We start from the raw sequence: 15692 nt of genomic DNA, 5'->3' as shown, positions 1-15692 counted from the left end.
AGTGAGACAATGATAGATCTTATTTGCTTGGCAGCCTGTCGACTCTACCTTTAATGAAATGTTCATCAATGTATCTGAAAATAAAAGATCATGAAATTAGGATAATCAGCCGTATAAATATTAGCAAATGAAGGAGCCGCTGGGAGCCCATGGCAGCTCCAGCACATTGTAGATGATCATTTATCTAAACTTTTAAATGATTACAGGTGAGACACAGTGCCATCAAAAAATGAAACGGAAGGCTGTGTTGTTAAAAAAAGGATGAACAATTGATAATCTTTCCAAGAATTGAAATAATTGTATACAGAGAATTAACATAAGTGTGAAAGTAAAGGTATCCAATTGTAGATATGGTAAATCCATTAACCATTTTAACAAATCAGTGCACGGATGCTTTGCCATACAAAATAAAGATTCACCGGTGAGACCAGTGTGTCAGCTCATAATTCTCTTTTTGAACCTTTTCATAATGAATGGGGGGGGAAATTAAATAGTCTCCTTGTCCTTCCTGGTTGCAACACAATTTAGGCAGAGAAGATTGGTGAAATTACCGTAATCGTCAAGGGCAGGAGAGGTGGTCTTCAATTTATATAACGGTCATTCCTGCAGAGACTCCTGTGAATGGAAGGTGGTCTGTTCTGGGCAAGTGGTCATCAACTATTTAGCTTTTTAGGGGTCAGAGTGCTATTGTTTGGAGAGCACACGGAGTTGGTCCATTATAGGATATATTACATATCTAACAATCGAGACATCTTACAAAAACATTCTTGAATCCCATTTGCGTTCTCGATTCACAGGTTGAGCACCGTTGCTTCAATGAGAGAGCGATTGGCTTAAAGATTCACGTATCAAAAGTTATTACTATCCAAACACCTGGGGTGCAGTGCATTATGGGTCTGATTCATTAAGGATCTTAACTTAAGAAACTTCTTATTTCAGTCTCCTGGGCAAAACCATGTTACAATGCAAGGGGTGCAAATTAGTATCCTGTTTTGCAGAATAAATACTGACTGGTTTTTTTATGTAGCACACAAATATCAACTTTAAATTTCAGTGTACAAATTAGCTATCAAGTATTTGTGTGCTACATGAAAAAACAGTCAGTATTTAATTTATGTGCAAAACAGAATACTAATTTGCACCCCTTCATTGTAACATGGTTTTGTCCAGGAGACTGAAATAAGAAGTTTCTTAAGTTAAGATCCTTAATGAATCAGGCCCTATAACCTTTATGTTGCTGCAGTTCATTGTAATAAGTTTACGTTACTGTCGTTAATCAGCAGCAAAAGCTATTTTAAAGGGCCAGCAATTGCTTCTGTAACAAATAAGGAGCTTTGCTTTTAATTTATTGGGCCGTTTTACAGCATTACGACCTGTTAAAGATATATTATTTAGTTTTTGTCAAGCAAATAATTCCTGAACAGTTTCGATGATTTAAATGATCCCTTTATTGAAAGTGATTAATATGAACATACATTGGGCAGCTTTTCTAAATGCAATTAAAAGCGAGCCTAAAGACAGCTCTGTCTAGTGGAAGAAGTGATATACTTATTTCTGGGGGAAAAAAAAACTTGGAGCGTGTACAAGAAACACAAGACGCAGCCTGTAAGATGACATCCTATCCAGGGGTACATGATAAAATGCTAGCTGTATACACTGGGGTGTATTTACCTGCATAATCCTCATTCACTAATCATATATGCAGAGACAAGACTAATCTGTTTATTTTAAAGGTCGCCTTCCTAATGATTATATTAAGTAGTCTTGCCGTTGAGCAGACCTAAGCAGCACTTTGAGTTCATGAGTTCAGTGTATGTACCTAGAGCAGTGTCTCCCATTAGACCAACTTACCGAACTTGTGCTGCGCTTGACCAAGTCCTGACCTGCTATTTGGGGGGGGGAGGAATAGTAATGAAATATATTTTCAGGCTTTTTTCTGAAATGAAATGATTTTCTTTTTAATTGAATAATTCCAGCAGAAAGGCAATTATGTGAGAGCAATGCAGACTTGGAAGTGACTTAAATGGAACATTTCTGTCTGTTTGCTGTAGTTAAGGCAGGAGCCTTGCTAATCCATGGCACCAGGGAACGACGTCCCGAGTCTGAAGTACAGAGCCCTCGGTCATGTTTTTTAAACTGATTTTTTTGTAATTATTTTTTAAGTGATTTATAGCAACTTGCTGGACAGATTCGAACTATTATGTGACTCTCATTATAATAAACAGGAATGGTCTTTGTATTTGCGCTAAAGTATAACTTCATATGAAGTGACTGGTTTGGGGCAGGGAACAAAAATATTGTGTTATACATTCAGGGATGTTAGTTTGACTTATCACTATCACTGATATTGCTATCACTTGTGCCACAATGAGCCAACCAGTAGCCATTTTGCACCCCACCCCTCAGTGGCGAATTAACTTTAATTAAATGAAAGTTAACAAAAGTCAAACAAATGTCTTACCTAGCCAGGGGTTTGCGAGACAGACCCCTTAGTGATCCTCATTATCCGCCATCTGTACACAGCAGGAGAAGGCATGTGTTAGTTGGTTAGTAATTGACATAATCACCGTACACGGGCTCCGCCAGTGTCAGTAAGTGATCACCATTTATCTCCTCTTGGGTGTCAGTAACGTGAACAAGGTGTGCCTTCTATGTCAATAATACCCCTTTCTCACCAAAATCCCAGGTCAGACACGGGATAATTAATATGGCTCCGACCCGTGTTGCATCTGTTAACACCTCAATTTGATCCGGGGTATATCCTGGGTCGTCGCTTTTCACGCTGGACCCGTGCACGCCCTGCATTGTCAAGTTGAGTCCTTGAAAGGGAACAGCAGAGGCTCATATAGATGACGTAGCAGAGGGTCTTATAGATGACGTAGCAGAAGCTCTTATAGATGACGTAGCAGAAGCTCTTATAAATGACATAGCAGAGGGTCTTATAGATGAAGTAGCAGAGGCTCATATAGATGACGTAGCAGAGGCTCATATAGATGACGTAGCAGAGGGTCTTATAGATGACGTAGCAGAGTCTCATATAGATGACGTAGCAGAGGGTCTTATAGATGACGTGGCAGGCTCATATAGATGACATAGGAGAGGCTCATATAGATGGCATAACAGAGGCTCTTATAGATGACGTAGCAGAGGGTCTTATAGCTGACGTGGCAGAGGGTCTTATAGATGATGTAGCAAAGGGTCTTATAGATTATGTAGCAGAGGGTCTTATAGATGTCGTAGCAGAGACTCTTATGGATGACGTAGCAGTGGTCTTATGGATGGCGTAGCAGTGGGTCTTATAGATGACATAACAGAGGGTCTTATAGATGACATAGCAGAGGGTCTTATAGATGATGTAGCAGAGGGTCTTATAGATGTCGTAGCAGAGGCTCTTATAGATGACGTAACAGAGGGTCTTATAGATGACGTAGCAGAGGGTCTTATGAATGATGTAGCAGAGGGTCTTACAGATGACGTAGCAGAGGCTCATATGTATGATGTAGCAAAGGGTCTTATGGATGATGTAGTAGAGGTTCTTATAGATGATGTAGCAAAGGGTTTTATAGATGACGTAGCAGAGGGTCTTATAGATGATGCAGCAGTGGGTCTTATAGATGACGTAGCAGAGGTTCTTATAGATGACGTAGCATGCTCTTATAGATGATGTAGCAGAGGCTCTTATAGATGATGTAGCAGAGGCTCTTATAGATGATGTAGCAGAGGCTCTTATAGATGACGTAGCAGAGGCTCTTATAGATGACATAGCAGAGGGTCTTATAGATGATGCAGCAGAGGGTCTTATAGATGATGCAGCAGAGGGTCTTATAGATGATGCAGCAGAGGGTCTTATAGATGACGCAGCAGAGGCTCTTATAGATGACGTAGCAGAGGCTCTTATAGATGACGTAGCAGAGGCTCTTATAGATGACGTAGCAGAGGGTCTTAAAGATGACGCAGCAGAGGGTCTCATAGATGATGCAGCAGAGGCTCTTATAGATGACGAAGCAGAGGGTCTTATAGATGACTTGGCAGAGGGTCTTATAGATGATGCAGCAGAGGGTCTTATAGATGATGTAGCAGAGGCTCTTATAGATGATGTAGCAGAGGCTCTTATAGATGATGTAGCAGAGGGTCTTATAGGTGATGTAGCAGAGGGTCTTATAGATGTTGTAGCAGAGGGTCTTATAGATGTCGTAGCAGAGGCTCTTATAGATGATGTAACAGAGGGTCTTATAGATGACGTAGCAGAGGGTCTTATGAATGATGTAGCAGAGGGTCTTACAGATGACGTAGCAGAGGATTATATATATGATGTAGCAAAGGGTCTTATGGATGATGTAGTAAAGGTTCTTATAGATGATGTAGCAGAGGGTTTTATAGATGACGTAGCATGCTCTTATAGATGATGTAGGAGAGGTTCTTATAGATGATGTAGCAGAGGGTTTTATAGATGACGTAGCATGCTCTTATAGATGATGTAGGAGAGGTTCTTATAGATGATGTAGCAGAGGGTTTTATAGATGACGTAGCATGCTCTTATAGATGATGTAGGAGAGGTTCTTATAGATGATGTAGCAGATGCTCTTATAGATGACGTAGCAGAGGGTCTTATAGATGATGCAGCAGTGGGTCTTATAGGTGATGTAGCAGAGGGTCTTATAGATGATGTAGCAGAGGCTCTTATAGATGATGTAGCAGAGGCTCTTATAGATGATGTAGCAGAGGCTCTTATAGGTGACGTAGCAGAGGCTCTTATAGATGACGTATTAGAGGCTCTTATAGATGACGCAGCAGAGGCTCTTATAGATGATGTAGCAGAGGGTCTTATAGTTATAGATGATGCAGCAGAGGCTCTTATAGATGACGTAGCAGAGGCTCTTATAGCTGATGTAGCAGAGGGTCTTATAGGTGATGTAGCAGAGGCTCTTATAGATGATGTAGCAGAGGCTCTTATAGATGATGTAGCAGAGGCTCTTATAGGTGATGTAGCAGAGGTTCTTATAGATGATGTAGCAGAGGCTCTTATAGATGACGTAGCAGAGGCTCTTATAGATGACGTAGCAGAGGGTCTTATAGATGATGTAGCAGAGGCTCTTATAGATGATGTAGCAGAGGCTCTTATAGATGATGTAGCAGAGGCTCTTATAGATGATGTAGCAGAGGGTCTTATAGTTATAGATGATGCAGCAGAGGCTCTTATAGATGATGTAGCAGAGGCTCTTATAGATGATGTAGTAGAGGCTCTTATAGATGATGTAGCAGAGGCTCTTATAGATGATGTAGCAGAGGGTCTTATAGTTATAGATGATGCAGCAGAGGCTCTTATAGATGATGTAGCAGAGGCCCTTATAGATGATGTAGCAGAGGGTCTTATAGTTATAGATGATGCAGCAGAGGCTCTTATAGATGACGTAGCAGAGGCTCTTATAGATGATGTAGCAGAGGCTCTTATAGATGATGTAGCAGAGGCTCTTATAGATGATGTAGCAGAGGGTCTTATAGTTATAGATGATGCAGCAGAGGCTCTTATAGATGATGTAGCAGAGGCTCTTATAGATGATGTAGCAGAGGCTCCTATAGCTGATGCAACAGAGGGTCTTATAGATGATGCAGCAGAGGGTCTTATTGGTGATGTAGCAGAGGGTCTTATAGATGATGTAGCAGAGGCTCTTATAGATGATGTAGCAGAGGCTCTTATAGATGGTGTAGCAGAGGGTCTTATAGATGATGTAGCAGAGGGTCTTATAGGTGATGTAGCAGAGGGTCTTATAGATGACGTAGCAGAGGCTCTTATAGATGATGTAGTAGGCTCTTATAGCTGATGTAGCAGAGGGTCTTATAGGTGATGTAGCAGAGGGTCTTATAGATGATGTAGCAGAGGCTCTTATAGATGATGTAGTAGGCTCTTATAGCTGATGTAGCAGAGGGTCTTATAGGTGATGTAGCAGAGGCTCTTATAGATGAGTCACAAAAAGTGGACAGTGACTACATTGCTGTAATCATTGAGGAGAGATATCAGCACCTGCTGTGCAGTATGGAGTTCCTGTAATATTGTGGATTCCTTCTGTCTCTGGATGCAAATGACAGCTTAATCCAGCTGGTTACAGTCTGTAATCTGGCCCAGTGTTACTTCCCACAGGAGGAGGGTGGAATTTTGGGCTGATAGGGCTAAAACTCGATGCCCATTCTTACACAGGAGGAAAGCCTTTATGTTGTCCACAATTGGCATCATACTAAACTTCAGCATTGGGACAAGTAGAAGAATGTGGGTCAGAGAAGGACATCATAGTGTACTGTGGAAGGTTTTGATGATGAGCAGAGTATTGAACACTTTTGCATGTCACGTGCAACATTTGACTGCTTGCTAGAACTCATCAACCAGCTCTAGCAAAACAAATGACAAACTAAAAACTATTCAACCAAGTAGGAGACTAGCCATCATGCTGTGATGTATGCAGCCCTGGGAGAATACTGCAGCATTCGTGAAAACCCTGTACCACCGTTTCCTCTGCCTGCCACATGGACAGCACCTAGGTGACACCATTAAAGGTTTCAAACAATGTGGATGACTGCAGTGTGCTGGAGCCATATGTGGGACACATCAAAATAACTTGGACCTCCATCGTAATTGGAATAATTTCCCGCAGAGTAGTGTTGGGAAGGGTGTGAATGTGGTTGGGGCCTTGTACTCTAGTAATCATATGTTCTAGGAAATACATCTGACTCTCTCTATCTTCTCTGCTGATACGCTCATGTATGGTCTTTAGTTGAGTCATAAAATTATTTTGCTGCTCCTGTTCATGCTCCAAGAACCTCTGCAGATGAGCGTCTTCTTGCGCCTGCACAGCCGAATCCATCTCCATGAGCCGCTCCACCAATATGGTAGACAATGCTTTATTAATGGCTTGTTCCATTTTTGTGTTCTCTTCGTCATTGGTGGGACAGTATAGACTCTAAAAATTAAAACAAAAGTAATATTATTAATAATAATAATAACACATAAAAATCCAAAGTAAGGCTAGGGAGACATACGCAGAGTCCAGCCCTCCAAAATACAGGGGTGTAACTTGCAGGAACAGCTGCTAACACTGATAATAAACACTTACTATATAACGTGAACCTTCACTGTACCAGTAATCTGTTTGTTGATCTGCTCTTCCTCTCCGGCAGCCAGTAGATCTCTCACTTCGGTGTCCTGACAGTTCACCATCCCTGCCGTTCTGCAGCTTGTAGACAATGTCATCAGAGAGAGATTCTGATCCGCCAATGAGCTGCTTTTAACAGAACCTGGGTGGAATAACCCAAGAACACCTTTTATTCTGCTGCATATCCGGCTCCAAGATGGGAATAACCCTGGTTACAACCAGGGATGTGGACCCATTCATACCAACAGACTACCTGGGTTATTCCCGGGTCCATGGCTCGGTGTGAAAGGGGTTTAAATGATGTGATCACTGTGCACCTCATCTTGCATCAGTGTCTGTTAAGTGATCACCTTGCACCCCATCTTGAATCAGTGTCAATATGTAACAAGATCACTGTGTCCTACAGCCTATGTTAGTAAGTGACTTGATCACTGTGAACTTCCTTCTTTGTCATTGCAGGATCTAGGGCCTGATTCATTAAGGATCTTAACCTGAGAAACTTCTTATTTCAGTCTCCTGGACAAAACCATGTTACAATGCAAGGGGTGCAAATTAGTTTTCTGTTTTGCACATACGTTAAATACTGACTGTTTTTTCATGTACCACACAAATATCAACTTTAAATTTCAGTGTACAAATAAGCTATCAAGTATTTGTGTGCTACATGAAAAAACAGTCAGTATTTAACTTATGTGCAAAACAGAATACTAATTTGCACCCCTTGCATTGTAACATGGTTTTGTCCAGGAGACTGAAATAAGAAACTTTAAGATCCTTAATGAATCAGGCCCCATATCATTAGAGATACCTTTTATCTGGATTGTTTATCAATACAGTAAACCATTTTTACATTGTTAACTAATACTATGGTTTTCTTAACCAGGCTGAGCTACGTGAATCATGCAGAAGATCTCGCCTCCAAATTTCTCCAGTGTTTTCCAAAAAACAGACTATCTGCACAGGCTGCTTTGAACCACGACTACTTCAGCGATCTTCCCCCACGGCTCTGGGAGCTGAGTGATAGTAAGTACAGGTGTCCATGCAGTGATTTGGGGCATGTTCTGAAATAATATTTTTAGGTTTTCTGGGTATGCGTGTGCATGAAAGACCACTAAACTCAAAATACAGGTTGATCTAATAGTAAAATGCATATTGTCACATTAATTGTAGATAATAATCAATGATTAATACAGAAATATATTTAGAAATGTAACATATGTTGATTTTAATGTCAAATGCATTGTGTGTATAAATGTTCAGTTAGATGTTGCTTGTGACTTTTAGCAGAGTAAGTTTGACAAAGTTGAATGAACAGAAATTAAAGTGAATAGCCAATGGTACAGCTAGCTATAAGTCTCGTTATCAGATTTGTAGACTCACGCCCTGTAATATCTATAGAAAAATTATGTAGAGAATAGGATTGTTTGAAATTATTTGAATAATATGCTGATTCTCTGTATATGCTGAATTTGTTTTTATCATGAAGTAATGTATTATGTATTTTGCATTTTACACCCTTAAGCTGGCTGATTTGGCAAACTGTATAAGGTTTATTATTATTATTATTATTATTATTGTTATAACCGAACCAGCTTTAGATCTCACTAGAAGCCTGCAATCCACTCCATGTGCCTTGCTGCCCTCTATCTGGAAAGATACGAAGTCTGCAAAATAATACCTTTGTATCGTCCAGTCACTACATTGGAGATGACAAATAAGGCCCAGAGTTTCAACAATTGAGAAATAAATGTCATGCTTGCCTACTCTCCTGGAATATCCGGGAGACTCCCTAATTTTTGGGGAGTCCTCCAGGACTCCTGAAAGAGCAGGGTAACCTCCCACGTCACTACCATAGTGAAGTGGGCGGAGGCGGGGCTTGATTGTGTCATCATGGCTCCGCCCCCCTATGAGGGATGATTTGTGGCTTAATGACAAGTCCAAGATGATGCAAATCGTGCCACCACACCCCCTGCCACTTGGACCTCCTCTCCTACAGTGAAGTTCTTAAAAGTAGGCAAGTATGGCTAATATATGCATTTACAATCCTGGATAGATCTTAAGTTACTTTACTCAAGATTTTGGATCCAGTGTAATGGTAAGGGGCTTGGACTGGCAAAACAGTTTAAAAACACAACTTTATAGTATATGTTAGATGGACATAACAATTCCACAACTCATATAAATCCTAAAGTTCTAGAAGCCACATTGTATAATAAATATACAATAGATAAAAAAGAACATTACGATCTGCTGCCTATAAATACTTACTTCCAGACATTCCAAATGGGAACATTGGAAAACACTTTATCCTAATAAACCAAACCACACCCCAGTCTGGCCGCCCTACCACTGTGTGCAACTTTTCAACACAAGAAATCTGGACAGCCAAGCAAAAATCAGGACAGTTGGATTGGGGTGGGGGGAGGGGGTCTGCATGTGTAACAAAAACAATAAGACATATATATATATAGATACCATATTGTACAAATAACTTTATGTATCCTTCTCTGTTAGTTTGCTTTATGCGTTTTTTGTTGTTGTTTTTTTTTTTTTAAATATAAAAATGACCCTTTAGAGTAATTGCTCCTCTCACTGGCATTGTGACGGTACCCATTTTAAAAACTTAGGAAATGTTCTTGAGAGTGCAGCCTATTGGATCACTAGAAACCGGTGAGACACGAGGCACTTCATGAATTTTTATGAATATTGGTTCATCATCATCACCATTTATTTAAATAGCGCCACTAATTCCGCAGTGCTGTCCAGAGAACTCACATCAGTCCCTGCCCCATTGGAGCTTACAGTCTAAATTTACTAACACACAGACAGACATAGAGAGGGACTAGGGTAAATTTTGATAGCAGCCAATTAACCTACTAGTATGTTTTTGGAGTGTGAGAGGAAACCGAAGCACACGGAGGAAACCCACGCAAACACGGGGAGAACATACAAACTCCACACATATAAGGCCATGGTCGGAAATTGATCTCATGACCCCAGTGCTGTGAGGCAGAAGTGCTAACCACTTAGCCACCGTGCTGCCCCAAAAACAGCCCAAAAGCAATGGCCGTCTCCACTTTTTAGAAGTGACAGGTGTTCTTTAAAAAAAAACAGAAATAAAAACAGTTTGTTAGCTCCTTGGTATCAATGACTGCATACAGGAAATGAATCTGTTTCAAATAGTTCTTCATAATGTGTGAAAAGATTGTTCTGTTTCTGGTATACGAGCAAGAATAGAGCTTCAGAAAAAAGAACAATTTGGAAGAAACTGAGAGCTGTGATTATTCAGAAGTAAATGGAAAAGTCTTATACACCATCCCTGAAGCAACGAAAACACAAATATAGAAAGAAGTATCAAGCCTTTCAGATTCTTTGAATTTTCAATGAAGAATCATATCCCTCTTGATTTAACACAGTGTGACATCCAGCAAATGTAAAGATATTTCAAATGTTCCTTTTTAGCTCTTTAGAATTTTCAACATCGCCTCCCTGCTTGGATCATAGTTCTATAATAAACAGCTGCCTAGCAACAGTGTAAAACAAAAAAAAAATTGGTGTTTGTGACAATAACTCTGTGAATCTGTTATGAGAAGAATGCATCTAGGGGGGCTGTTCTCTATCACAAATAAACTAGAGTATGATGAGAAAGAATAGAGATGTCTGTCTGAAGGGTCATCAATTAAAGTGGCTGCTTTAACTCCTTAATAATACACATCAATAGATTTTGTCCATTGACTGTAATATCTTTATAAAGTGCAAGTTCTGACATAAGGACACACCAGTTGTACACTATACCATTGGTAGTTATTGCTACCCTCACTGTCAATGGATGCGCCAAATCTCCGGCCTTTCCTCTACAACCCTCACTAGTCCAAGCAACGTGCGAACATTTCACATACTGCTGAGCTGAGGCTGCAGTGCAGGTCTGCGGACTGAAATTCACAAAGTAAAAATAAAAAATATTTTAAGTGTGTCCGTGGCAGTGTCTGTATGTGGCAATGTACATTTGTGTTAGTGTGTGGCAGTGTGTGTGTTGTTTCAGAGTGTGTCTATTCTATAGTTTTTTGTTTTAGTGTGCTACTTTATTATCTATGTGGGTGTGTGTTTTTGTGTATATAGGGAAACACAAAGAGGAACGTGCAACCGTATCACAAAAGCAAAGTATAACTAAGTTTCTGTCCTGGTGGGCACAGGGCTAATGCTTCCTTTGTGGGCCATATTTTTATTTAGGTTTTAAATGCAATAGTTTGTGTTTACGTGCATTAATGTCAGCTTAGATGCCTAAGCTCAAGTTAGCAGAGGCATCATGATAGAGGGGTGAGTATATAGACAAGGGGTATGTTGGCCACAGCTGACAGCAGCAATATCACACCATGCCTTTCTTCCTGATATTTACATATGAACCGTTACCATCCAATGATAGAGGCAAACTTATTCCCCAATACAGCCTGTCTTCGAATGATATAGATTTATGTGTTGATACCAGAAAGTAAAACAGCACATTGTCTGGTAGAATCGCTGTGTGGGACACAATGTCTGGTAGAATCGCTGTGTGGGACACATTGTCTGGTAGAATCGCTGTGTGGGACACATTGTCTGGTAGAATCACTTTGTGAGGGACACATTGTCTGGTAGAATCGCTGTGTGGGACACATTGTCTGGTAGAATCACTTTGTGAGGGACACATTGTCTGGTAGAATTGCTGTGTGGGGACACACTGTCTGGTAGAATCACTTTGTGAGGGACACAGTGTCTGGTAGAATCGCTGTGTTGGGACACAGTGGCTGGTAGAATCGCTGTGTGGGGACACAGTGGCTGGTAGAATTGCTGTCTGGGGATAGAGTGTCAGGTAGAATCGCTGTGTGGGGACACAGTGGCTGGTAGAATCGCTGTGTGGGGACACAGTGGCTGGTAGAATCGCTGTGTGGGACACATTGTCTGGTAGAATCACTTTGTGAGGGACACATTGTCTGGTAGAATCGCTGTGTGGGACACAGTGTCTGGTAGAATCGCTGTGTGGGGACACAGTGGCTGGTAGAATCACTTTGTGAGGGACACATTGTCTGGTAGAATCGCTGTGTGGGACACATTGTCTGGTAGAATCACTTTGTGAGGGACACATTGTCTGGTAGAATTGCTGTGTGGGGACACACTGTCTGGTAGAATCACTTTGTGAGGGACACAGTGTCTGGTAGAATCGCTGTGTGGGGACACAGTGTCTGGTAGAATCGCTGTGTTGGGACACAGTGGCTGGTAGAATCGCTGTGTGGGGACACAGTGGCTGGTAGAATTGCTGTCTGGGGATAGAGTGTCAGGTAGAATCGCTGTGTGGGGACACAGTGGCTGGTAGAATCGCTGTGTGGGGACACAGTGGCTGGTAGAATCGCTGTGTGGGACACATTGTCTGGTAGAATCACTTTGTGAGGGACACATTGTCTGGTAGAATAGCTGTGTGGGGACACAGTGTCTGGTAGAATCGCTGTGTGGGGACACAGTGGCTGGTAGAATCGCTGTGTTGGGACACAGTGGCTGGTAGAATCGCTGTGTGGGGACACAGTGGCTGGTAGAATTGCTGTCTGGGGATAGAGTGTCTGGTAGAATCGCTGTGTGTGGACACAGTGGCTGGTAGAATCGCTGTGTGGGGACACAGTGGCTGGTAGAATCGCTGTGTGGGACACATTGTCTGGTAGAATCACTTTGTGAGGGACACATTGTCTGGTAGAATCGCTGTGTGGGACACAGTGTCTGGTAGAATCGCTGTGTGGGACACATTGTCTGGTAGAATCACTTTGTGAGGGACACATTGTCTGGTAGAATCGCTGTGTGGGACACAGTGTCTGGTAGAATCGCTGTGTGGGGACACAGTGGCTGGTAGAATCACTTTGTGAGGGACACATTGTCTGGTAGAATCGCTGTGTGGGACACATTGTCTGGTAGAATCACTTTGTGAGGGACACATTGTCTGGTAGAATTGCTGTGTGGGGACACACTGTCTGGTAGAATCACTTTGTGAGGGACACAGTGTCTGGTAGAATCGCTGTGTGGGGACACAGTGTCTGGTAGAATCGCTGTGTTGGGACACAGTAGCTGGTAGAATCGCTGTGTGGGGACACAGTGGCTGGTAGAATTGCTGTCTGGGGATAGAGTGTCAGGTAGAATCGCTGTGTGGGGACACAGTGGCTGGTAGAATCGCTGTGTGGGGACACAGTGGCTGGTAGAATCGCTGTGTGGGACACATTGTCTGGTAGAATCACTTTGTGAGGGACACATTGTCTGGTAGAATCGCTGTGTGGGGACACAGTGTCTGGTAGAATCACTGTGTGTGGACACATTGTCTGGTAAAATCGCTGTGTGGGGATAGAGTGTCTGGAAGAATCGCTGTGTGGGGACACAGTGGCTGTTAGAATTGCTGTGTGGGGACACAGTGTCTGGTAGAATAGCTGTGTGGGGACACAGTGTCTGGTAGAATCGCTGTGTGGGGACACAGTGGCTGGTAGAATCGCTGTGTTGGGACACAGTGGCTGGTAGAATCGCTGTGTGGGGACACAGTGGCTGGTAGAATTGCTGTCTGGGGATAGAGTGTCTGGTAGAATCGCTGTGTGTGGACACAGTGGCTGGTAGAATCGCTGTGTGGGGACACAGTGGCTGGTAGAATCGCTGTGTGGGACACATTGTCTGGTAGAATCACTTTGTGAGGGACACATTGTCTGGTAGAATCGCTGTGTGGGACACAGTGTCTGGTAGAATCGCTGTGTGGGGACACACTGTCTGGTAGAATCACTTTGTGAGGGACACAGTGTCTGGTAGAATCGCTGTGTGGGGACACAGTGTCTGGTAGAATCGCTGTGTTGGGACACAGTGGCTGGTAGAATCGCTGTGTGGGGACACAGTGGCTGGTAGAATTGCTGTCTGGGGATAGAGTGTCAGGTAGAATCGCTGTGTGGGGACACAGTGGCTGGTAGAATCGCTGTGTGGGGACACAGTGGCTGGTAGAATCGCTGTGTGGGACACATTGTCTGGTAGAATCACTTTGTGAGGGACACATTGTCTGGTAGAATCGCTGTGTGGGGACACAGTGTCTGGTAGAATCACTGTGTGTGGACACATTGTCTGGTAAAATCGCTGTGTGGGGATAGAGTGTCTGGAAGAATCGCTGTGTGGGGACACAGTGGCTGTTAGAATTGCTGTGTGGGGACACAGTGTCTGGTAGAATAGCTGTGTGGGGACACAGTGTCTGGTAGAATCGCTGTGTGGGGACACAGTGGCTGGTAGAATTGCTGTGTGGGGACACAGTGTCTGGTAGAATCGCTGTGTGGGGACACAGTGGCTGTTAGAATTGCTGTGTGGGGACACAGTGTCTGGTAGAATAGCTGTGTGGGGACACAGTGTCTGGTAGAATCGCTGTGTGGGGACACAGTGGCTGGTAGAATTGCTGTGTGGGGACACAGTGTCTGGTAGAATCGCTGTGTGGGGACACAGTGTCTGCTAGAATCGCTGTGTGGGGACACAGTGTCTGGTAGAATCGCTGTGTGGGGACACAGTGACTGGTAGAATCTCTGTGTAGGGACACAGTGGCTGGTAGAATCGCTGTGTGGGGACACAGTGACTGGTAGAATCGCTGTGTGGGGACACATTGTCTGGTAGAATCGCTGTGTGGGGATAGAGTGTCTGGAAGAATCACTGTGTGGGGACACAGTGACTGGTCGAATTGCTGTGTGGGGACACAGTGACTGGTCGAATTGCTGTGTGGGGACACAGTGGCTGGTAGAATCGCTGTGTTGTGACACAGTGTCTGGTAGAATCGCTGTGTGGGAATACAGTGTCTGGTAGAGTTGATGTGTGGGGACACAGTGTCTGGTAGAATCGCTGTTTGGGGACACAGTGGCTGGTAGAATCGCTCTGTGAGGACACAGTGGCTGGTAAAATTGCTGTGTGGGGACACATTGTCTGGTAGAATCACTGTGTGGGGACACAGTGTCTGGTAGAATTGCTGTGTGGGAATACAGTGTCTGGTAGAATTGCTGTGTGGGGACACACTGGCAGAATCGCTGTGTGGGGATACAGTGTCTGGTACAATCGCTGTGTGGGGACACACTGGCAGAATCGCTGTGTGGTTACACAGTGGCTAGTCGAATCACTGTGTGTGAACACATTGTGTGGTAGAATCGCTGTGTGGGAATACAGTGTCTGGTAGAGTTGATGTGTGGGGACAGAGTGTCTGGTAGAATCGCTGTGTGGGGACACAGTGACTGGTAGAATCGCTGTGTGGGGACACAGTGGCTGTTAGAATCACTGTGTGGGGACACAGTGGCTGTTAGAATCGCTGTGTGGGGACACAGTGGCTGTTAGAATCGCTGTGTGGGGAAACAGTGTCTGGTAGAATTGCTGTGTGGGGACACACTGGCAAAATCGCTGTGTGGTGACACAGTGTCTGGTAGAATCGCTGTGTGGGAACACAGTGGCTGGTAGAATCGCTGTGTGGGGACACAGTGTCTGGTAGAATCGCTGTGTGGGAACACAGTGGCTGGTAGAATCGCTGTGTGGGGA

The 15692-nt window shown here is 43.3% G+C and overlaps 1 protein-coding gene across 3 annotated transcripts in view; it reads left to right on the top strand.

Annotated features, from left to right (window-relative positions):
* CDK14 (cyclin dependent kinase 14) overlaps positions 1-15692 on the top strand; it is a 453985-nt gene that overhangs the window by 358138 nt on the left and 80155 nt on the right. For all 3 annotated transcript variants that reach the window (XM_075211845.1, XM_075211846.1, XM_075211847.1), the window contains one exon: positions 8029-8168. In XM_075211845.1, coding sequence (XP_075067946.1) covers positions 8029-8168 — 140 coding nt within the window. The remainder of the gene's footprint in view (positions 1-8028; positions 8169-15692) is intronic.

The sequence above is a fragment of the Mixophyes fleayi genome, chromosome 5, assembly GCF_038048845.1.
Source record: "Mixophyes fleayi isolate aMixFle1 chromosome 5, aMixFle1.hap1, whole genome shotgun sequence".
In the NCBI taxonomy this organism is placed as follows: Eukaryota; Metazoa; Chordata; class Amphibia; order Anura; family Limnodynastidae; genus Mixophyes; species Mixophyes fleayi.
Note: the sequence above shows the minus strand (reverse complement) of the source record. Positions and strands in the feature narration are given on the sequence as shown.